Source organism: Trachemys scripta, chromosome 3, assembly GCF_013100865.1.
Source record: "Trachemys scripta elegans isolate TJP31775 chromosome 3, CAS_Tse_1.0, whole genome shotgun sequence".
NCBI classification, from domain to species: domain Eukaryota; kingdom Metazoa; phylum Chordata; order Testudines; family Emydidae; genus Trachemys; species Trachemys scripta.
The window spans coordinates 55,051,901-55,070,255 of record NC_048300.1 but is presented as its reverse complement, the minus strand read 5'-3'; the positions used below and the strand labels follow the sequence as shown (position 1 = coordinate 55,070,255).

The 18,355-nt window shown below is 43.0% G+C and overlaps 1 protein-coding gene across 2 annotated transcripts in view; it reads right to left on the bottom strand.

Moving 5' to 3' along the window:
* Positions 1-18,355, bottom strand: part of RBKS (ribokinase) — a 101,021-nt gene that overhangs the window by 56,333 nt on the left and 26,333 nt on the right. For both annotated transcript variants that reach the window (XM_034764781.1, XM_034764782.1), the window contains exon 2: positions 13,444-13,576. In XM_034764781.1, the coding sequence (XP_034620672.1) occupies positions 13,444-13,576 (133 nt within the window). The remainder of the gene's footprint in view (positions 1-13,443; positions 13,577-18,355) is intronic.

The window sequence follows — 18,355 nt, the reverse complement described above, 5'->3', positions numbered from 1 at the left end:
ATGTACCACAAGTTTACAGCAGGAGGAGTTTTCCACAACGTTCTCTTTTCTCTCCAAGGCGCATCCACTGAGCTCCCCTGTAATTCCTGTTCCTTCCAAACATATCCTCCCAGTTACTGAACCAATTGCCTCATTAGCCCAGCAACTGCCACCCAAGCATCAGAAATCCCCAACAAAAACTAGTTAATTGACTTCAATTAAGGCCATAATCTTTCCCGTGCTGCAGCAACCCTAGTGACAAGGGCACCAAAGTTAGTGCCCTGTCACGCTGTCAAACTAACTCAATATCTTTTTTTTTTTTTAATGAGATTGCAGGTTTGGTTGAGAAAACTAATAGTGTTGATGTAATATACTTAGACTTCTGTAAGACATTTGACTTGGTACCACATGGCATTTTGATTAAAAAACTAGAAAGGTAAAATTAACATGGCACACATTAAGTGGATTAAAAGTTTGTTAATGTAATTATAAATAATAATAAAATGTAATTGTAAACAGAGAATTGTCATCAAGAGGGTGTGTTTCTAGTGGGGTCCCGCAGGGATTGGTTCTTCACCCTACACTATTTAACATTTTTATCAATGACCTGGAGGAAATCATAAAATCACCACTGATAAAGTTTGCAGATAACATAAAAATTGGGGAGTGAAGAGTAAATAATGAAGACGATAGGTTGCTGATACAGAGTTATCTGGGTTGTTTGGTAAATTGGGTTCAACTTCAAGCAAACAATATGTGTTTCAATGTGTCTAAATGTAAATGTATACATCCAGGGAAAAAGAATGCAGGCCATACTTACATTATGGGGTCTCTATCCTGGGAAGCAGTGGCACTGAAAAAGATTTGGGTGTTGTGGTGCATAATCAGCTAAACATGATTTCTCAGTGTGATGCTATGGCCAAAAGGGCTAATTCAATCCTTGGATGCATAAACAGTGGACTTTTGAAAAGGCAAAGAAAGGTTATTTTACCTCTATATTTGGCACTGTTGTGACCACTGCTGGAATACTGTGTCCAGTGATGGGGTCCACAGTTCAAGAAGGGTATTGATAAATTGGATATGGTTCAGAAAAGAGTCACAAGATTGATTAAAGGATTAAAAAACATAATTTATAGTGATAGACTCAAAGAGCTCAATCTATTTAGCTGAACAAAGAGAAGGTTAAGGGGTGATGAGATTACAGTCTGTAAGTACCAACATGGGGAACAAATATTTAATAATGGTCTCATCAATCTAGCAAAGAAAGTGCTATAACATGATCCAATGGCTAGAAGTTGAAGCTAGACAAATTCAGACTGGAAATGAGGTGTACATTTTTAATGGTGAGAGTAATTAACCACTGGAACAACTAACCAAGGGGCATGGTTGATTCCCCATCACTGAGGTTTTTTTAACCAAGATTGGACATTTTTCTGGAAGACATGCTCTATGAATTATTTTGGGGAAGTTCTGTGGCCTGTGTTATGCAGGAGGTCAGGCTATATGATCACGATGGTCCCTTCTGGCCTTGGAATCTACTAGTCTATGAAGGAAAGTTGGAATACGAGGTGGTTGGGTGCACTGGCAGAGCTGGTGGATGCTCCTCACTTGAGCCCTGAAACACTCTCCCCTACCCTCCCACCCATGGCCATTATCCCCCTTCCTGTCACTGCAGTCCCAAACCTCTCTCCCCACTATTCCCTCATTCTTCTGCTTCCAAAACTCGCCCCTTCCCCAGAAAGCATTCATGTGTCTACGTTTTCTTCACCAAATACTTTGATTACATTCCCCACAAACAACACTGCCACCCATGATTCTCAAATTGCAGCAACCCCCAGCCACTCACTCCAAAACTCCTTTGGGCTTAGGAAGAAGTGTCACGGATCCACACGATCTGTGTTATGCCCCGGCTTTTAAACAGTCCTTTGGAGGAGCCCCTTCAGTGTGCCAGACCCCCAAGGGATCCCAGTCTTCTTTAGGGTCAGACCATGTGGCCTCAAGATCTTCATGACTGAGGCCAGGTCTACACTAAAGTTAAGTCGACCCAGCTACACCCCTGAGTGATGTAGTTAGCCGACCTAACCCCTGACATAGACAGCATTAGGTCAATGGAAGTTAAGATTATCCAGGAAGGTGGATTAACTACAGTGACAGGAGAATGTCAGAGCTCAGGAGAATGAGCTCTGCCCAGTGAATTGAACTGAGATAAAGTCCTGTTTAGAGACTTTTTACTCTTTTCAGAAATCAATGCACCTCAGCAAGTATTTGTAATGACACCAGGCAGCCTTTTCAAAACAGAGAGGGGTTTTATTAGTCAACTAGAAAACACCACTGGAAAGTCCTTAGAAGCAAAGGTGAAGACAGAGTTCAGACTGGCCAACCTCAGGCTCAGTCTCAGCTGCTGTACAATCCATTTTGGCTCTGTCTCTTTGTCTGTTAGTTCCAGATGAAAGCTTCTGTCTCTCTCTAAAGGCCAGTCCTTAACACCTGACACCTTTCCATCCTTTGTCTTCCTCCTGAAGGACCCCCTTTTGAGTTTACATGTTCACCTGCTGGAGTTTCCAGTTGCTAGATGTCAATTGTTCAGTCCTTGGGGTTCCCATTGTCTTTCCAGATATTTCATTGATATGAGTGTTTCACCCAGCCCTTAACGACCCATTCATATAACCCCAGACAATTACCGGACCCAAGCACCACATGTCTCCTGCTCTGCCCCAAGACCATCTTAACCCTTCTGCATCCACTGGGTAACAATCCCTAGTCAAGTAAGTTATCATGCATAAAATATTACAGAAAATTCCCACTTCATCACAAGGGGACTATGATTAATTTATTGTTAATTATGTTAATTGAAGGTGAGTTCACAGCAATCAGTCTCAATGAGGTCTGTCGGTGATTCATCCTGTAACTTTCACTTTAACAGTAGAAGGAAACTGTGTTAGGTAGAGTGTAACTCAGGAACCCCATAGTTAAATAACCCCAAGTCTGACACACTAACACTACCCTGCACCCCAATGAGGAACATCAAATTTCAAAGCAATCCTTGTAACCATTTGGATTGTACAGCACTTAAAAGAATTGAGCTTTAAAGCTTATAAAATGGCAGGACTGGAAACCCTCCAGTGGGTTTTCCTATATTGGCACATGCACACTTTAAAAAATTGTACATTTTTTAAATACTATTCTCAGTTTGGGCCCCCAAAGTTTTAGTGAGTGCCATGCATGGGTAAAACTCAACAGAGTGAGACCATATTGACCAGCATCAATATTTATTTATTTCTAGCTCTGTGCAACAAAAACCCAACCCAAACCAACCAACCAAACATTTCAAAACTTTTTTTTAAATGTCTATTTTGGAGGGAATTATATGTCCAGAACCCTTGGATCAAACAGCTCCAAATTTGGGTCACTAATTCTACTCCGCACTCTCCTGAGGCAGACCGTATTTCAAAGGAATGAGACTAAGCATGTCGATTTTGGAGGACTTAGAAAGGGGATGACCTTTAAACAGAAGTAGTGATGCAACCTTAAATATTGTGACACTGCCACATCATTATAACTCTATCCTGCACTTTTTGCCATTATTCAATTTCAGACTGAAATATTAATAGTAATTCCATTGTTCTCTTTAATTGCAATCCACATTTTGAGTTTTAAAATACCTTTCTAGCTCTAAGTCTCCCCCACTACAAAAATATCAGGTGTTACTAGTGAGGCCACTTGTCTGGTATTAAACCAGATGGTCCTCTTTTTGAGAGGTTTGTCTCTCACTGGTAGGGGGACAAAAATGGATGTGATTTTGTCCAGTATCAGATGGGGGACAACACCCCGCCCCTTCAGCTCTTAAAATGGCACCCCCCTGTATGGCATGACCTTGCAAACACCATGCGTACAAGGTTATGTTGACAGAGGCAGGGCAGCATGCTCTTAAAGATAGCGCTTCCGTGTGGCGTGACCTCACATGCACCATCAAACTATCAAGGGGAGGGTCACACTTGCAGGGTTGGGCCATGCTGTTCCTGGAAGTACTGGAATGTCCAGTGTTCTGGGAATGTATGAGTGGCTGACTTAGGTTTTATACATTTTAAGTGTATAGTCTGGAAAGTGAGTCTGTAAACATGTTATCATAGGATTCTATATTTATTTTCCCTCTGGGACTTCCAGACCAAATGCACTCAGTTTACAAATCAAAACATGATTTTTATTTTAACTGACTATGCTGACAACTTTAAATAGGGTTTGAGAGTCAAGCTATGCTCTTTTCTGCCTCTTACATCACCTTAAAGAGTATCTGCAGTTGGAACTAAGCTTATCATTTTGAGTAGCTTTGCAGGGCTCACAGGAACAAACACTTTTTTTCAAAGACACACAGGGAACACATGTGGAGAAAGAAAGTGTCACTTTTACGTGACCTAAACCCACACTTTACACATTTATAAAGCCAATGTAACTTTTAATTCATCCAACTGGGCCTACGTATTCAGCAGGGTCAGTTTCTACATGTCAGCATTGCTGTGTTGTTTGTACTCTAACTTCTGAGAGAGCAAATTATGGTCTCAAGTTGTAGGAGCAGGATTTTATAATTGTACTAATTGTACTATAAGAATTGATGTAAACTTTGATTTCATCCTACCAGCCACACTTTTTGAATAACAGAAAGGAATGACCTTCTGAGACTGGGATCCTGTTTCCAATATGCATTACAATTAGGACCTGTTATAAAGTTTGGTTAGTAAGACAGGATTTTGTATTGTGTCTATGATAAATAGATTAGAGAAATGTTAAGGGCCTGAAGCCCCAATGTGAATTGTTTTAGTTATAAGATTTAGCAAGGCTTGATTTACAATGTATTCTGCTGAATATAAAATACTGCTGTCTGTATACCTTTGAAGGTTTCTGTAAGAGATTGTTTGTGTGAATGAGGAATGCATGCATCAGGAAAAGATAACATGTGAAAGTCTTCACAAATGTCCAGATGATCAAGAAAAAGTGAGAGACTTGGAAAGACCAGGAGACAATCAGAAAACATCCATTGTATCCGATGCTAAACATGTTAGCAGCGTTGACGACCTCAGAGGTGAGGCAGGTACCCCCAAAGGCGAGACAACAAATAGGAGATAACGATGGGAAGCCTGACAATAACCATCAAATGATAACAGCAGAAAACCCCAAGGTTAACACCACTTAAGGACTAATGATTACAGGACGACATTGCAAAATGCATGGACTTAAATGGGAATTTACAACTATAAAGCTGGGGTGTTTTGCCATGGAACTCTGGGTTCAGTCCTGCAAAGCCTCGGAGCATCGGATCGCGACCGACAGAGTCCAGCTCCTCACTCGTGCTCAATCTAACTGGCCATTAGTTTGACTCAAGCTACAACACACTGGTAACTATAAACATCAACTGGCAGGAGTGTGTGTGTGTGTGTGTGTGTGTGTGTGTGTGTGTGTGTGTGTGTGTGAGAGAGAGACTGAAAAGCATATGCTAACTGTTGTATTTTCAATAAATGCGGCGTTTTTGCCTTCTCTTCTATAAAAGAGCCCATGTGCTTTGTATAAGCATAACAAAGTCCCACACCAGAAACTGGGCAACACTAATAGTGAAATGCAACAGTAAATGTTACTGCTTGAGTCATCCTTCAATAAATTGTTAAATAAAGATCCATTCTTTCCATCCTGGTTGCTGTCTAGTGGCCAATGAATTGGGCAAAGAATTGGGAGATAAGCCCAGTGTCCTAGTCAATGGTCTTTCTGTCCATGACACAAGTGCTAATATTCAAAACTATGTCCGAGCAAGTGGTTGCCTTGTTGTCTACTGTGAGGTACGTATGTACCTCAGCTCTGTGAGATACCTTGAATACAAGAAACACTATATAAAATCTAAATCTAAACACACATTTAAATCATAAGATGATTCTCTTATTTTACTCATCCCATTGCACAGCCATATTTTGAAGGGAACTTCCATTTATCTTAAAATCTCACTAGGGACAGTCAATGTCTCTAAATAGCAGTTTGTAAGGCAGAAAATTGGTTGAGGACAGTTCAGGTCATATGAAGTTAATGCTAATAAATGGGATAAGCACCTGCTCTGGTTTGTGAGGGTGCATACACACCGTTTTCAAGGAGGTTTGCAATTTGGGGTATTTCTGGATCACTGATTATTCCTGGATAGAGTCTGTGGTCAGGGACCTCATCAAAGTTATCCATGTTTTTGTGACCTAACAATTGTGTTATTACAATGTGCTTTACCTGGGGATAACCATGAAGGCTTCTATGAAGCTTCAGCAAGTGCACAAGGCAATAGCTACACACTTACTAAGGCCTTGGCTACACTGGCAGTGTACAGCGCTGCAACTTGCTCTGCTCAGGGGTGTGAAAAAACACTCCCCTAAGCGCAGCAAGTACAGCGCTGTAAAGCGCCAGTGTAATCAGAGCCTGTAGCACTGCACGCTCGCTCGCAGTGCTGCAAGCTATTCCCCTCGGAGAGGTGGAGTACATACAGCACTGCGAGAACTCTCTCGAAGCGCTGGCGGCACGACTACATGACTACACAGCCTGCGGCAGCGCTGTGAAGTCCCAAGTGTAGCCAAGGCCTTAGTCACAGAGGCATTTCATAGCTGTTCCCCAAAGGCTGGATTGCCTTCATATTCCCTTCAACTTGCTGGTTTCACTCTAGAAAGTCTAGGTTCTGGATATCTTAGAGACTTGCATCTCTTGCTACTTAACTGTCACAAAAATTGAGATTAGGTGGGGAACTTTTGCTTACAGCTCCTAGATTTGCAAATCTTGATGCTGAAAGGAAGGTGTTCTTGGTGGAGGGCCCTAGACCATCAGCATCCATGTCTGTTTATCTTCAGCGCACTGTGTAAGGCTCATCTATTCATTCAAGCTCTACTCTCAGGGAGATGTGAATATGGGGCATCAAGATCATTTTAGAATTGAGTACATTTAATCTGACACCATCAATAAATGTAATATATTGTTTTTAAATGTTCACTACATATGCTCAGACCCTGCTAGATGGAATATTTTAAAAATAGAAAAACAAACACATTTCTTGGTCTATTGACTGCTGAAGATACTATGTACTGAAATATTGTTTCTTTATTCCAGAATCACTACATTTATATCCCTTTCTACTAGGCTTGTAGCTACAAAGTGTTTGATGTAATTCACACTCATTCTTATTCACAATTTTTCAACATGTGCTTTCCCTGGCTTGCTATCAGCATTTTTCCATGTGCCATCAGGAGGGTTGACGACATCACAGATGAAATTCTAGCAGTCTGAGAGTCAAACTCAATCTGTACCTGCAAATTAATTGTATTGAAAAATATCTTTGCTGACACATCTTTTGTTCCATCTGTTCAGTATGCTAAATTCTGTCATTAACTTTTTTTGGAGAGTGTTTACTCTTTTCCTTGCATAAGGAATGCAACCAGTTTTTGCTACTAAAAATAACAGAGCTAGTAATGTGGAGAAAAACATGGTTTAAAAGGTGATTACATATTCTGAGCTGAATTATAGATGCAGCTACACTTTTATAACAAAGTAAAGGTTCAGGATCACTCTATTCTTTCTAAATTGGGCTCACAGGCCAATTTGTATGTTTGAACTGCTAGGAACTATAAAAAGGAAAGACTATATAAATGGCAATACAGTATTTCCTCTTTTTGAGAAAAAAAATGAAACGCAACTGGGATACACAAGCAGAATTTAACTCATCAGCTGCAGAACAATGACACCAAGATTAGAGGAATCAGCTAGGATCATCCCAGGATAGCTGCTAAAAGTGAAACAGTCAAGACCTATTCAGAACACTCCCACCACACCCCGAACAGCTTTAATTTAGATTGTTAAGACTGACTTTTTTTGTGATGGCCAGTAAAGAAAGAGAAAGGATGAGCTTCAGGGTAAGGTAGTGGCCTGGAACTCAAGAGACTTCCTTCTCTGACGAACCAAGGGACACACCCCACCCATGTACTTATTCGTGACACTGATACTGACTTGGACTCTTTATACATTCCATGGGTGGCATACCCAAGCCCACTTATCCACTGAAGCTTTAAAAAACCCTGCACCCCAATCTGGTTATGTGATATGTATGTATCCCGTGATCCTTGTAATTGATACCTGTAGTCCCTCATAACTCAAGCCAGACCCCAGATGTACAGTACCTTCCCTCTTAACTTGTGTATATTTAATTTTAAACATTAACTTTAATAAAATATTTTCCAGTTCTGCCATAGGCTTTCTATATGACCTTAGGCAAGCCACTTAATCTCCCTGTCCCTCAGTTCCCTATCTGTAAAATGGAGATAATAATTATTAATTTCTCCCACCCTTTGTCTGTCTCGTCTTCGGGGCTGTGACTGTCAGTTAGTATATCCCTCTATAGTGTCTAGCACAACGGATGCTACCGTGATATATATAAAATTATAGCAGTACCCACTGCTAGAGATACGCAGATCAAAAGACAGAAAGCAACATGCCACATGTCATTCTGACTGGGTCAGGGTCAGTGTTCGGTAGTGAAAACAAAATCCATAGCAATTTATGGTATCCACACTGCTCTGTAGGTGGGTCCATTATATTCATAATGCATGACACTTATTTTTCTTCACAACATCATATTTTTACTTGTAAGCTGAGAAAATATGACCTGGAATCTTTAAGACACAATTAAGATGGAAATGCATGATAAGATGTGCACAGAGGAGACTAATTAAACTGACACAAGTCAGACATTTTTCCTGCTGGACTGCAACACACTGTCTTCCAACAGTGGCCAATGCCAGGTGCTTCTGAGGGAATGAAAGAACAGGTAACCATCAAGTGATCCATCCCCTATTGCTCATTTCCAACTTCTGGCAAACAGAACTAGATAGGGGCAAACCCATAAAGTGGGACAATGGCCACTGGGTTGCTGTTGGGGAAGGGTGAACCAATGTGGGTGGGATAAAAACTGACTTCACCATCAAAAATCCAGAAGACAAAGAAAAAGAACCTTCCATTTATTATTTGAAATCATGATTTTTGTGGGCTGATACATGATCTTTGAATGTTTGGTGAGTGAAATACTGCAAAAATCTCAAATTGACTCCAGACCAAAGTGTGATTGAGGTTAACATAAGAACAGCCATACTGGGTCAGACCAAAGCTCCATCTAGCCCAGTAAGGTGAGGAGTTATTTAAAAACTCTTCTACAAAATGTTCTTCTGAACCCCAAAGGGCCAGCCAAATTGCCAGGTCTATATGAGGCTGGATCGTACCCAAAATACCACACTGCCAGCAAAACCTTTAGCATCTAAAACTAAAGGTTTATTATAAAGAAAAAAAGAAAGAACAAGAAAAGAGCTGTTAAATGGCAAAGCAGTCACATACATATAAAGCCTTCAAAGTCCATATATCAGGTTCTTAGCAGTATTGGTGAGTTTGCCAGTTTGAAAGTCCCTCTGGAAGACATTCATAGCTTGGATGGGTCATTCAGTCCTTTTTCCAGAGCTTTGTTTGTAGAAAAGTTCCTCCAGAAGTAAGAAGCAGGATTGAAGACAAAATGGAGATGATGCAGCTGCCTTTTATAGTCTTTTCCCCATGCATCTTGTATTTCCTTTGTTCCAAACACAGGCTGCCCAGCACATGGCCTGGAATCCTTAGAGTTCTGTCAATAGGCATGTCCCTGCATGCCCTGCTGAGTCATAAGGTGTAGCCCCTGACACTTTCAATGGGTTCATTGTACAGTTGATGTCCCTTGAAGGGCCATCAAGCAGGCTAGGCAGTGCTGATGCCAATCTGTCTGGGGGTATCATCCAGATGCACAGAACAAGTATGAAATACAGATATACCCTACATATCTATAACTTATAATACAAACATATAAACACAATTATCATACTTGGTGAATTGTAACATTTTCGCAGATACCTTACACAGCATATCTTGTCAGATTCCTTGCAATTTTATAATATTGGTGTCAACAATATCATAAAGTGTCTCACATATTCCATACAATGTCACATTGTTAACGTAACAAATAACCAAAATACCAATGACTTATTGCAATGCTATTTTACCTTGAATGTGTAGAATTATATTATGCAGGTCCCATTGACATGTGCAGAGACTGGATAAATGCTGTCTGAGGTAAGATTTATGTGAAGCTATAAAGTGAACTCTAATTTTTAAATAAAATTAAGAAATGTTGGTGAATTCTAGAGAGCTTAGAAAAATTCTTTTTTCTACTTTGTCTTCTGTTTCTTTAACACATAAATAAGACTAGGAAAAATGGTTAGGACTATCTCTTCTTAAGTCAATATACATTTTTTTTGGTAAAGTTAATAGCCATACTATTTTTTTTGGTAAAGTTAATAGCCATAGCCTATGGAATTTGACTAATGAAGCGAACATTTCAGGAAACACATATTTTACCTTTGGCAGTAAACAAATTCTGGACCATTTTCAAATAATTCAAGATACTTGTCACCACAAAAAAAATTAGCATTTAGTTAGGAACATTAACACCAAATTCTTTATAAACTTTTTCAATACAAGAATCTGACAGCTACTGAAGAAAAAGAGACCAAATATCTATGACTTGCAAGATCTGGGACACTGACAACCCTAACATAAGAAAACCCTAGAGAACAGCTAGTGACAGGTGAACTTCAGATGATTTGCAGGTATGATTTGGATACATATCTATACCTCATTAACCTAAACACTGGGCTGGAAATCTAGTGAGAAAAGGCTCTCTCAGGAGATTAGGAAAATGTATCCATGGCTTACCTGAAAATTTCTTTTCTTGAAGTAATGAGGTCAACAGATCCATGACATTGGGTACTCTGCTCTGTGCAGCCTTAGAGGCAGACCAGAACTGTCAGTCAGAGGCATGGGAGACGAGGCTCCACTTCTGTGAAATGGCCAGGTGAGACACTTCAATAGTGTAGGCAAAACTACTCAAATAGTAGTTATCAATGATCTACTGTCAAACTAGGAGGGCATATCTATAGCAGGGTCCTGCGGGATACAGTATTTTCATTAATGACTTGGATAATGGAATGGAGAGTATGCTTATAAAATCCGCAGATGACACAAAACAGGGAGGGATTGCAAGCACTTTTGAGGACAGGAATAGAATTCAAAACAATCTTGACAAACTGAAGATTTGGTTTGAATTCAGCAAGATGAAATTCAACAAAGACAAGAGCAAAATACTTCACGGAAGGAAAAATCAAATGCACAACTACAACATAGGGAATAACTAGCTAGGCGGTAGTACTGCTGAAAAGGATCTGAGGGATATAGTGGATCACAACTTGAATAAAACTCAACAATGTGATACAGCTGCCAAAAAGGCTAATATTATTCTGGGATGTATTAACACGAGTGTTGCATGTAAGGCCTCTCGGGTAATTGTTCCGCTCTACCCAGCATTGGCGAGGCCTCAGCTGAAGTACTGTGTGCAATTTTGGGTGTCACACTTTAGGAAAGACATGGACAAACTGGAGAGAATCCAGAAGAAAGCAACAAAAATGATAAAAGGTTAAGAAAACCTGACCTATGAGGAAAGGTCAAAAATTGGGCATATGTAGTCTTGAGAAAAAAAGACTGAGGGGAGACCTGAAAACAGCTTTCAAATATGTTAAGGGCTCTTATAAAGAGGATGCTAGAAACCCTGCCCCTGCCTGAGCATTTGAGAAAGACCAGGGTCTCCACAAAACAGACACTGATCTCCATGCGGGCAGGTACTCAGTGAGGGAGGTGCAGGAGACGCAGCAGGTGGCTTTCCCTCTCTTAGCCTTCTCTGCCATGCGGCACTCTCTGTGGGTTAGCAAGAACAGAGTCCTGGTGACTGAGGAGAAAAGGAATCCTCCTTGCCAACAATGGCAGACTCTGACAGCCTGAATATTTTAAGCCTCCCCTGTTCTTTCTCCCCCATCTTGTTCATAATTGCTCTGCAGCAGGGAGAGCTGGAGAGGCAGATGAAATCCGGCAGTTTGTCAGAGGTAGAGCCACACCTCTCCTGCCGCTGATTGACAGGTTTGGGCTGCCTCCAAGGCTGCATAGAGCAGCGTACCCCAACATCATGGATCTGTGGACCTCATTACAAATAAAAATTCCATTCTTTCTTATAGTATCTGCCCCAGAAAAGATATTGGTCCATCAAACTTGGTTTCCAGTCCCTAGCCATGGCCAATATCTGGTACTTCAGTAGAAGGGGCAGGGAAGAGGTGAGAAGGGGGAGCAGTGCATCCGGTCAAGTGTGGAATGCTCTTTATGGTTACAGCAGGGTGGGTAAAGGCTAAGGCTAGAAGGGGAGGGAGTTCCATCTTAATCCTAGCAGTGATCAGCCCTGAACCATAACATTTAATTATCCTTATCGCTCCCTGTATACCAACAGATGTTATTAACAGTAATAAAATTATTATCCCTTTCCAAAATCAAGATGCAGTAACACAGGAATATAGGAACTGCCTGACTGAACCAGACCCATGATCCATCCAGTCCAGAAGCTTGTCTCCAACAGGAGCCAGCACCCAGATGCTTCAGAAGAAGATTCATGAAATTCCACAGTAGGCACATGTAGAATAATCTGTGGTTCCCTGCTCCCTGCAAAGATCTCATTCTAATCCCCTAGTAAAGGTTGGTTTAAACCATGAAGAATGAAGTTTTATATCCCTTCCAAAAAATTTTTTAGCCTATCAGTACTTGACTGTGACCACTTATGGCAGTGAATTCCAGGCTGATTATATGTTACTAAATATATAAATACAGCATGGTTGGTGAATGAAGAACCAAAAAATATCATCAATTTACCTCTTGTTCTTGCAATACAGGACAAGGTAAAAAGGAGGGACTGGTCAAGTTTAACTCAGTGTAATTCTGAATATCTCAAGTTCTCTCAGGTGACATTATTCTAGGCTTTGTGGTTTCTCATTACATGCAATTCCCACCAGACCACTATCCAACTCTTTGTTCTGGCTGTCTTGTAAATACCAGAAGAACAGTTTCCCTGGCAGTTCTTCGTTAATACATTTCTAACCAAAACCAGACGAGAAGAGATGCATTAAAAAGCGAGTTAACTTTTCTATCAACCACATAAAAGTTCCACTGAAGCTTGGATGAACATTTGGCTTGGGCCTAGTCTTCACTTACCGGCTGGTCCGGAGGCACGCCATCGATGTTCTGGGATCGATTTATCGCGTCTGGTTAAGACGCGATAAATCGATCCCGGAAGTGCTCACAATCGACGCCGGTACTCCAGCTCGCCGAGAGGAGTACGCGGCGTCGACGGGGGGAGACTTCCGGCCGCGTCTGGACCGCGGTAAGTCCGGAGTAAGGTACTTCGAATTCAGCTACGTTATTAACGTAGCTGAATTTGCGTACCTTAGTCCGAAGTCCGGACTAAGTGTAGACCAGCCCTTGGTTGTTATCCAGCGGCTTCAAGTCAATGCTTACCTTACAAATCATCAAGGTCTTGGCCCCAAGTCGAGCAGCCTGGATGCACTGATTGGCTCCTTTCCCCCCAAAACCAATGAAAAACTTATGTCCATGGATAGTTTCTCCAGCTTTTGGCAGACAAGTGGTAAGGCTATTGCAATTAAAAAAAAATATTTACATATATTAGTAACCGATAGGTCAAGAGTTGTAAAAATAAGAGTTACATTGATACAATCCTAAGTGGCACCAATGTTCAAGTTGGTGCTACAGCAGGAGGTAGTGATGAGTTAGCTTTTCATTCAATAAATCACAAAAACTGACGATATGCGAGACCTGTTAGGTTATCTAGGTCATCCTGTACCCATGCCAGGTTGTTTCCTATCATATTTTATTAATGCTTTGTCCAATCTAGTTTTAGGAGTGCTAAGCAAAGGAGGAACTGTTTTTTTGTCACAAGTTTGTACATCACCTAGGACAATGAGCATAGGCGTGCGCACGGGGTGTGCCGGGTGTGCACAGGCACACCCTAATGCAGGGGTGGGCAAATGGCTCCACTCTCCCGGCAGCAGCAAGCTGCCGGCCCCTCCCCCACCTTCGCAGGCTGGCCCCCGCCTGCCACCTCCCCCTCCGCGGGTCTCCCTCCCGCCGGCCCCCTTCCCCCCCGCGAGTCTCTCCCGCCCCCCGGAGTGTTCCTGCCTGAAAGAAAGCAGCGTGCGCCTCTCCCGTGCCTGCTTGTGCTGCTGGCGTAGCACATTCCTGCTCAACTGCTATCTGCTGTCCCAGGGTCCTAGTGCCCCCCATCCCCTATTGGCAGGGCAGGCTGCCCTTACCTTGCCCTTCCGCCCTAGCCCTGACCCTCTCCAATGCCCCAAACCCCTCAACCCCAGCCCCAGCCCTCATCCACCCTAATCCTCTGCCCCAGCCCTGAGCCCCATCCTGCATCATGAACCCCTCATCCTCAGCCCCACAGCCATCACCTCTGCACTCCCTCATACCCCCCAAACTCCCTCCCAGAGCCTGCACCCCTCACCCCCTCCTATGCCCCCACCCCCAGCCCAGAGCCTGCACCCAAACTCCGTCCCAGAGCCTGCACCCCTCACCCCCTCCTGCACACGGACCCCCTGCCCCAGCCCGGAGCCTGCACCCAGCACCCAAACTCCATCCCAGAGCCTTAGGCAGGTGGAGGGCGGATACGAAGGGGCAGCACCCGGCTGCTATTGGGGTGGCACGTCTGGGTCTTCAGCGGCAATTTGGCAGCAAGTCCCTCTCGGAGCGAAGGACCTGCCGCCGAATTGCCGCTGTAGAGTGGAGTGGCACGATCGCGCTGCCACGGCTTTTTTTTTTTTTTTTTTTTGCTGCTTGGGGCGGCAGAAAACCTGGAGCCGGCCCTGGTTGGATAAGGGGTGGCGGCAATCAGGGGGCGGGTTGGATAGGGGGTGGGATCCCAGGGGGGTGGTTTGGGGTAGCGGGTCTCTGAAGGGGGCAGTCACAGAGCAGGGGGGGTTGGATGGGGCCTGGGAGTCCCAGGGTCTCTCAGCGGTGGGGGATGGATAGGGGTCAGGGCAGTCAGGTTACAGGGAGTAAGGAGGGTCGTGGGGAGACAGTTAGGGTGGGGGGGTCTCTAGAGGGGTGGTCAGGGGACAAGGAGCTGGGGGGTTGGATGAGTCGGGAGTTCAGTGTGGCTGTCAGGAGGCAGGGGTGTGGAGAGGGATTAGGGCAGGCAGGGAGCGGGGGGGTTGTATGGGTCAGGAGTTCTAGGGGTCCTTTCAGGGGGCGGGGAGCGGTTGGATAGGCGTGGGAGTCCCGGGGGCCTGTCTGGGGGCAGGGGTGTGGATAAGGGTCGGGGCAGTCAGGGGACAGGTAGGGGGTAGGATCCTAGGGGTGCAGTCAGGGGACAAGGAGCAGGGAGGCTTAGATAGAGGGTGGGGTCCTGGGGGGCAGTTAGGGGCAGAGGTCCCAGGAGGTAGTAGTCAGAGGACAAGGAGCAGGGGGGGTTGGGGGTTCTGAGGGGTGCAGTCAGGGGGCGGGAAGTAGGAGGGAGTAGATGGGGGCAGAACAGGAGCGGGGCTAGGGCAGGCCTCCCTGGATGCACACCCTAATGAAATGTGCTGCGCACGCCTATGACAATGAGGTCCTGGTCCATGACTGGGATCCCTAGGAGCTACTACCATATAATTAAATAAAACAACAGCTATCACTGTTAAGAAGTTTTACCCTGATATTCAGCCTAAGTTTTCATATTGTTAATTTCATCTCATTACAGCTAATTATACCTCCTTTGACTAACCTAGAGTAATTTTTCTCTCACATTGGTATTTATACCCTTCAGAGAGTTATAGATCATTATCATGTCCGACCACCTCTTAGCTGCCATCCAGACATGCTGTACATATTTATTTCTTTTAATCTTTCTTTGTAAATTATACCTTCCAGCCACCTAATCATTTTTTTCTTCTTTGCATTCCCTCCAGTTACATCTTCATGGGACTGGGTGCTCTGAACTGAATGCACTAGTACAGGTGCAGATTCACCAGAGTTGTAGTTAAGATAGTCTGGAATCATTCTATTTTGAAAAGATGTATTTTGTTAACCCTAGCAGATTTTTTGACTACTCCAAGAAAACAAATGAATAAATCACCTCTATTCTTGTGTAAAAATTCACCTGAATTCATAGGGCTAGTCTCCCTATGTCCGTTGTATTCATAATAAATACAGTCTACAGAGGTTATCCTATACCATGGCAGAGCAGCATTTGGTCATATTATTACCCAAAATTCTGCTTCTTTGTGGCAGTGAATACCAAACACAAGGTTCAAAAATTAGAATATATTTTTCCTCCTAGACTACCACAAATGCAACAAACCCAGCACCTGTTAGGAGAGCATGCCTTTTGTCACCCAACAGCAACTCATTCAGGTACCTGAACGCTTGCGCTGGCAAGCTCCAAAAGATGGTTTGAAGGCTGGTGGCAAAAAGATGCTCAGAGGGGAAGCTATGAAGTAGGGAAAGGGGAAGGTTCAGAGCTTTAGCAAGAATGCAGTGGAACGTTCCCCAAGGAGGAGCAGAATACCTGTGGCTGTTTGTAATTACAGAGCATTAAAGCATGTTCAGCCAAGTAGATCTCACCACTGGCTGAACATCCCTAACCCTTTCACCTGGAAGAAAGTTGAAATGGGACAGCTCTGAACTAGATTCATAGATTCTAGGACTGGAAGGGACCTCGAGAGGTCATCGAGTCCAGTCCCCTGCCCGCATGGCAGGACCAAATACTGCCTAGACCATCCCTGATAGACATTTATCTAACCTACTCTTAAATATCTCCAGAGATGGAGACTCCACAACCTCCCTAGGCAATTTATTCCAGTGTTTAACCACCCTGACAGTTAGGAACTTTTTCCTAATGTCCAATCTAGACCACCCTTGCTGCAGTTTAAGCCCATTGCTTCTTGTTCTATCCTTAGAGGCTAAGGTGAACAACTTTTCTCCCTCCTCCTTATGACACCCTTTTAAATACCTGAAAACTGCTATCATGTCCCCTCCCCTTTTCCAAACTAAACAAACCCAATTCTTTCAGCCTTCCTTCATAGGTCATGTTCTCAAGACCTTTAATCATTCTTTCTGCTCTTCTCTGAACCCTCTCCAATTTCTTCACATCTTTCTTGAAATGCGGTGCCCAGAACTGGACACAATACACCAGCTGAGGCTTAATCAGAGCAGAGTAGAACGGAAGAATGACTTCTCGTGTCTTGCTCACAACACACCTGTTAAAACATCCCAGAATCATGTTTGCTTTTTTTGCAACAGCATCACACTGTTGACTCATATATAGCTTGTGGTCCACTATAACCCCTAGATCCCTTTCTGCCATACTCCTTCCTAGACAGTCTCTTTCCATTCTGTACGTGTGAAACTGATTTTTTCTTCCTATGTGGAGCACTTTGCATTTGTCTGTGTTAAACTTCATCCTGTTTAACTCAGACCATTTCTCCAATTTGTCCAGATCATTTTGAATTATGACCCTGTCCTCCAAAGCAGTTGCAATCCCTCCCAGTTTGGTATCATCCGCAAACTTAATAAGCGTACTTTCTATGCCAATATCTAAGTCATTAATGAAGATATTGAACAGAGCCGGTCCCAAAACAGACCCCTGTGGAACCTCACTTGTTATACCTTTCCAGCAGGATTGGGAACCATTAATATCAACTCTCTGAGTACGGTTATCCAGCCAGTTATACACCCACCTTATAGTAGTCCCATCTAAATTGCACTCAGAGAGACCAGAGAGGGATCAAAGGTGTACCTAGTCCTGAACTGTGACACCTGTTTCCAAGGAGATGGGAGTGGAAAGACAGGGTGAAGAAGTGGAAGGGTTCCAGCTATTTTAAACAAAAATACATAGATTTTTTAAAAATCAATCAACAGATGGGTTATGAAGTATTGAAATAAAGTCAGCATTTACAAATGATTGCCACCCAGAGGCATGTGACATTCTGCAGTGTTTTCCTATACTGCGAAGAGGGGATAACTGCAAGATCTCAAATACCATTGTGTAGTTAATGTGGGTGCATGCTGACTTTTAATGGCAACCATTACAATTGACTGCTACTTGCACTGATTCATGTGTCATCAGAACAATGCCTTGTAGGGAACCAAAATATTGATGGCTGTGGAACTGAGCATGTCTGTGTTTTGCAGCTTTCAAAAGACTCCCGTTGTGACATCATCATAGGTAAGTGCAGGCAACCTTCTAAAGCTATATGTCATTTCATAATGAACAGTCATTTCACTCAACTTTGAAATTAGATCAAGAAAGCGTGTATCCACTGCTAATTCACTTTCATTCCTGAAGACTTTTCCAGGAGACTGGGATTTATTCTAGATATGATTAGGCTCAACATAAGCTACGATATATTTAAACAAAGGTCTGTAA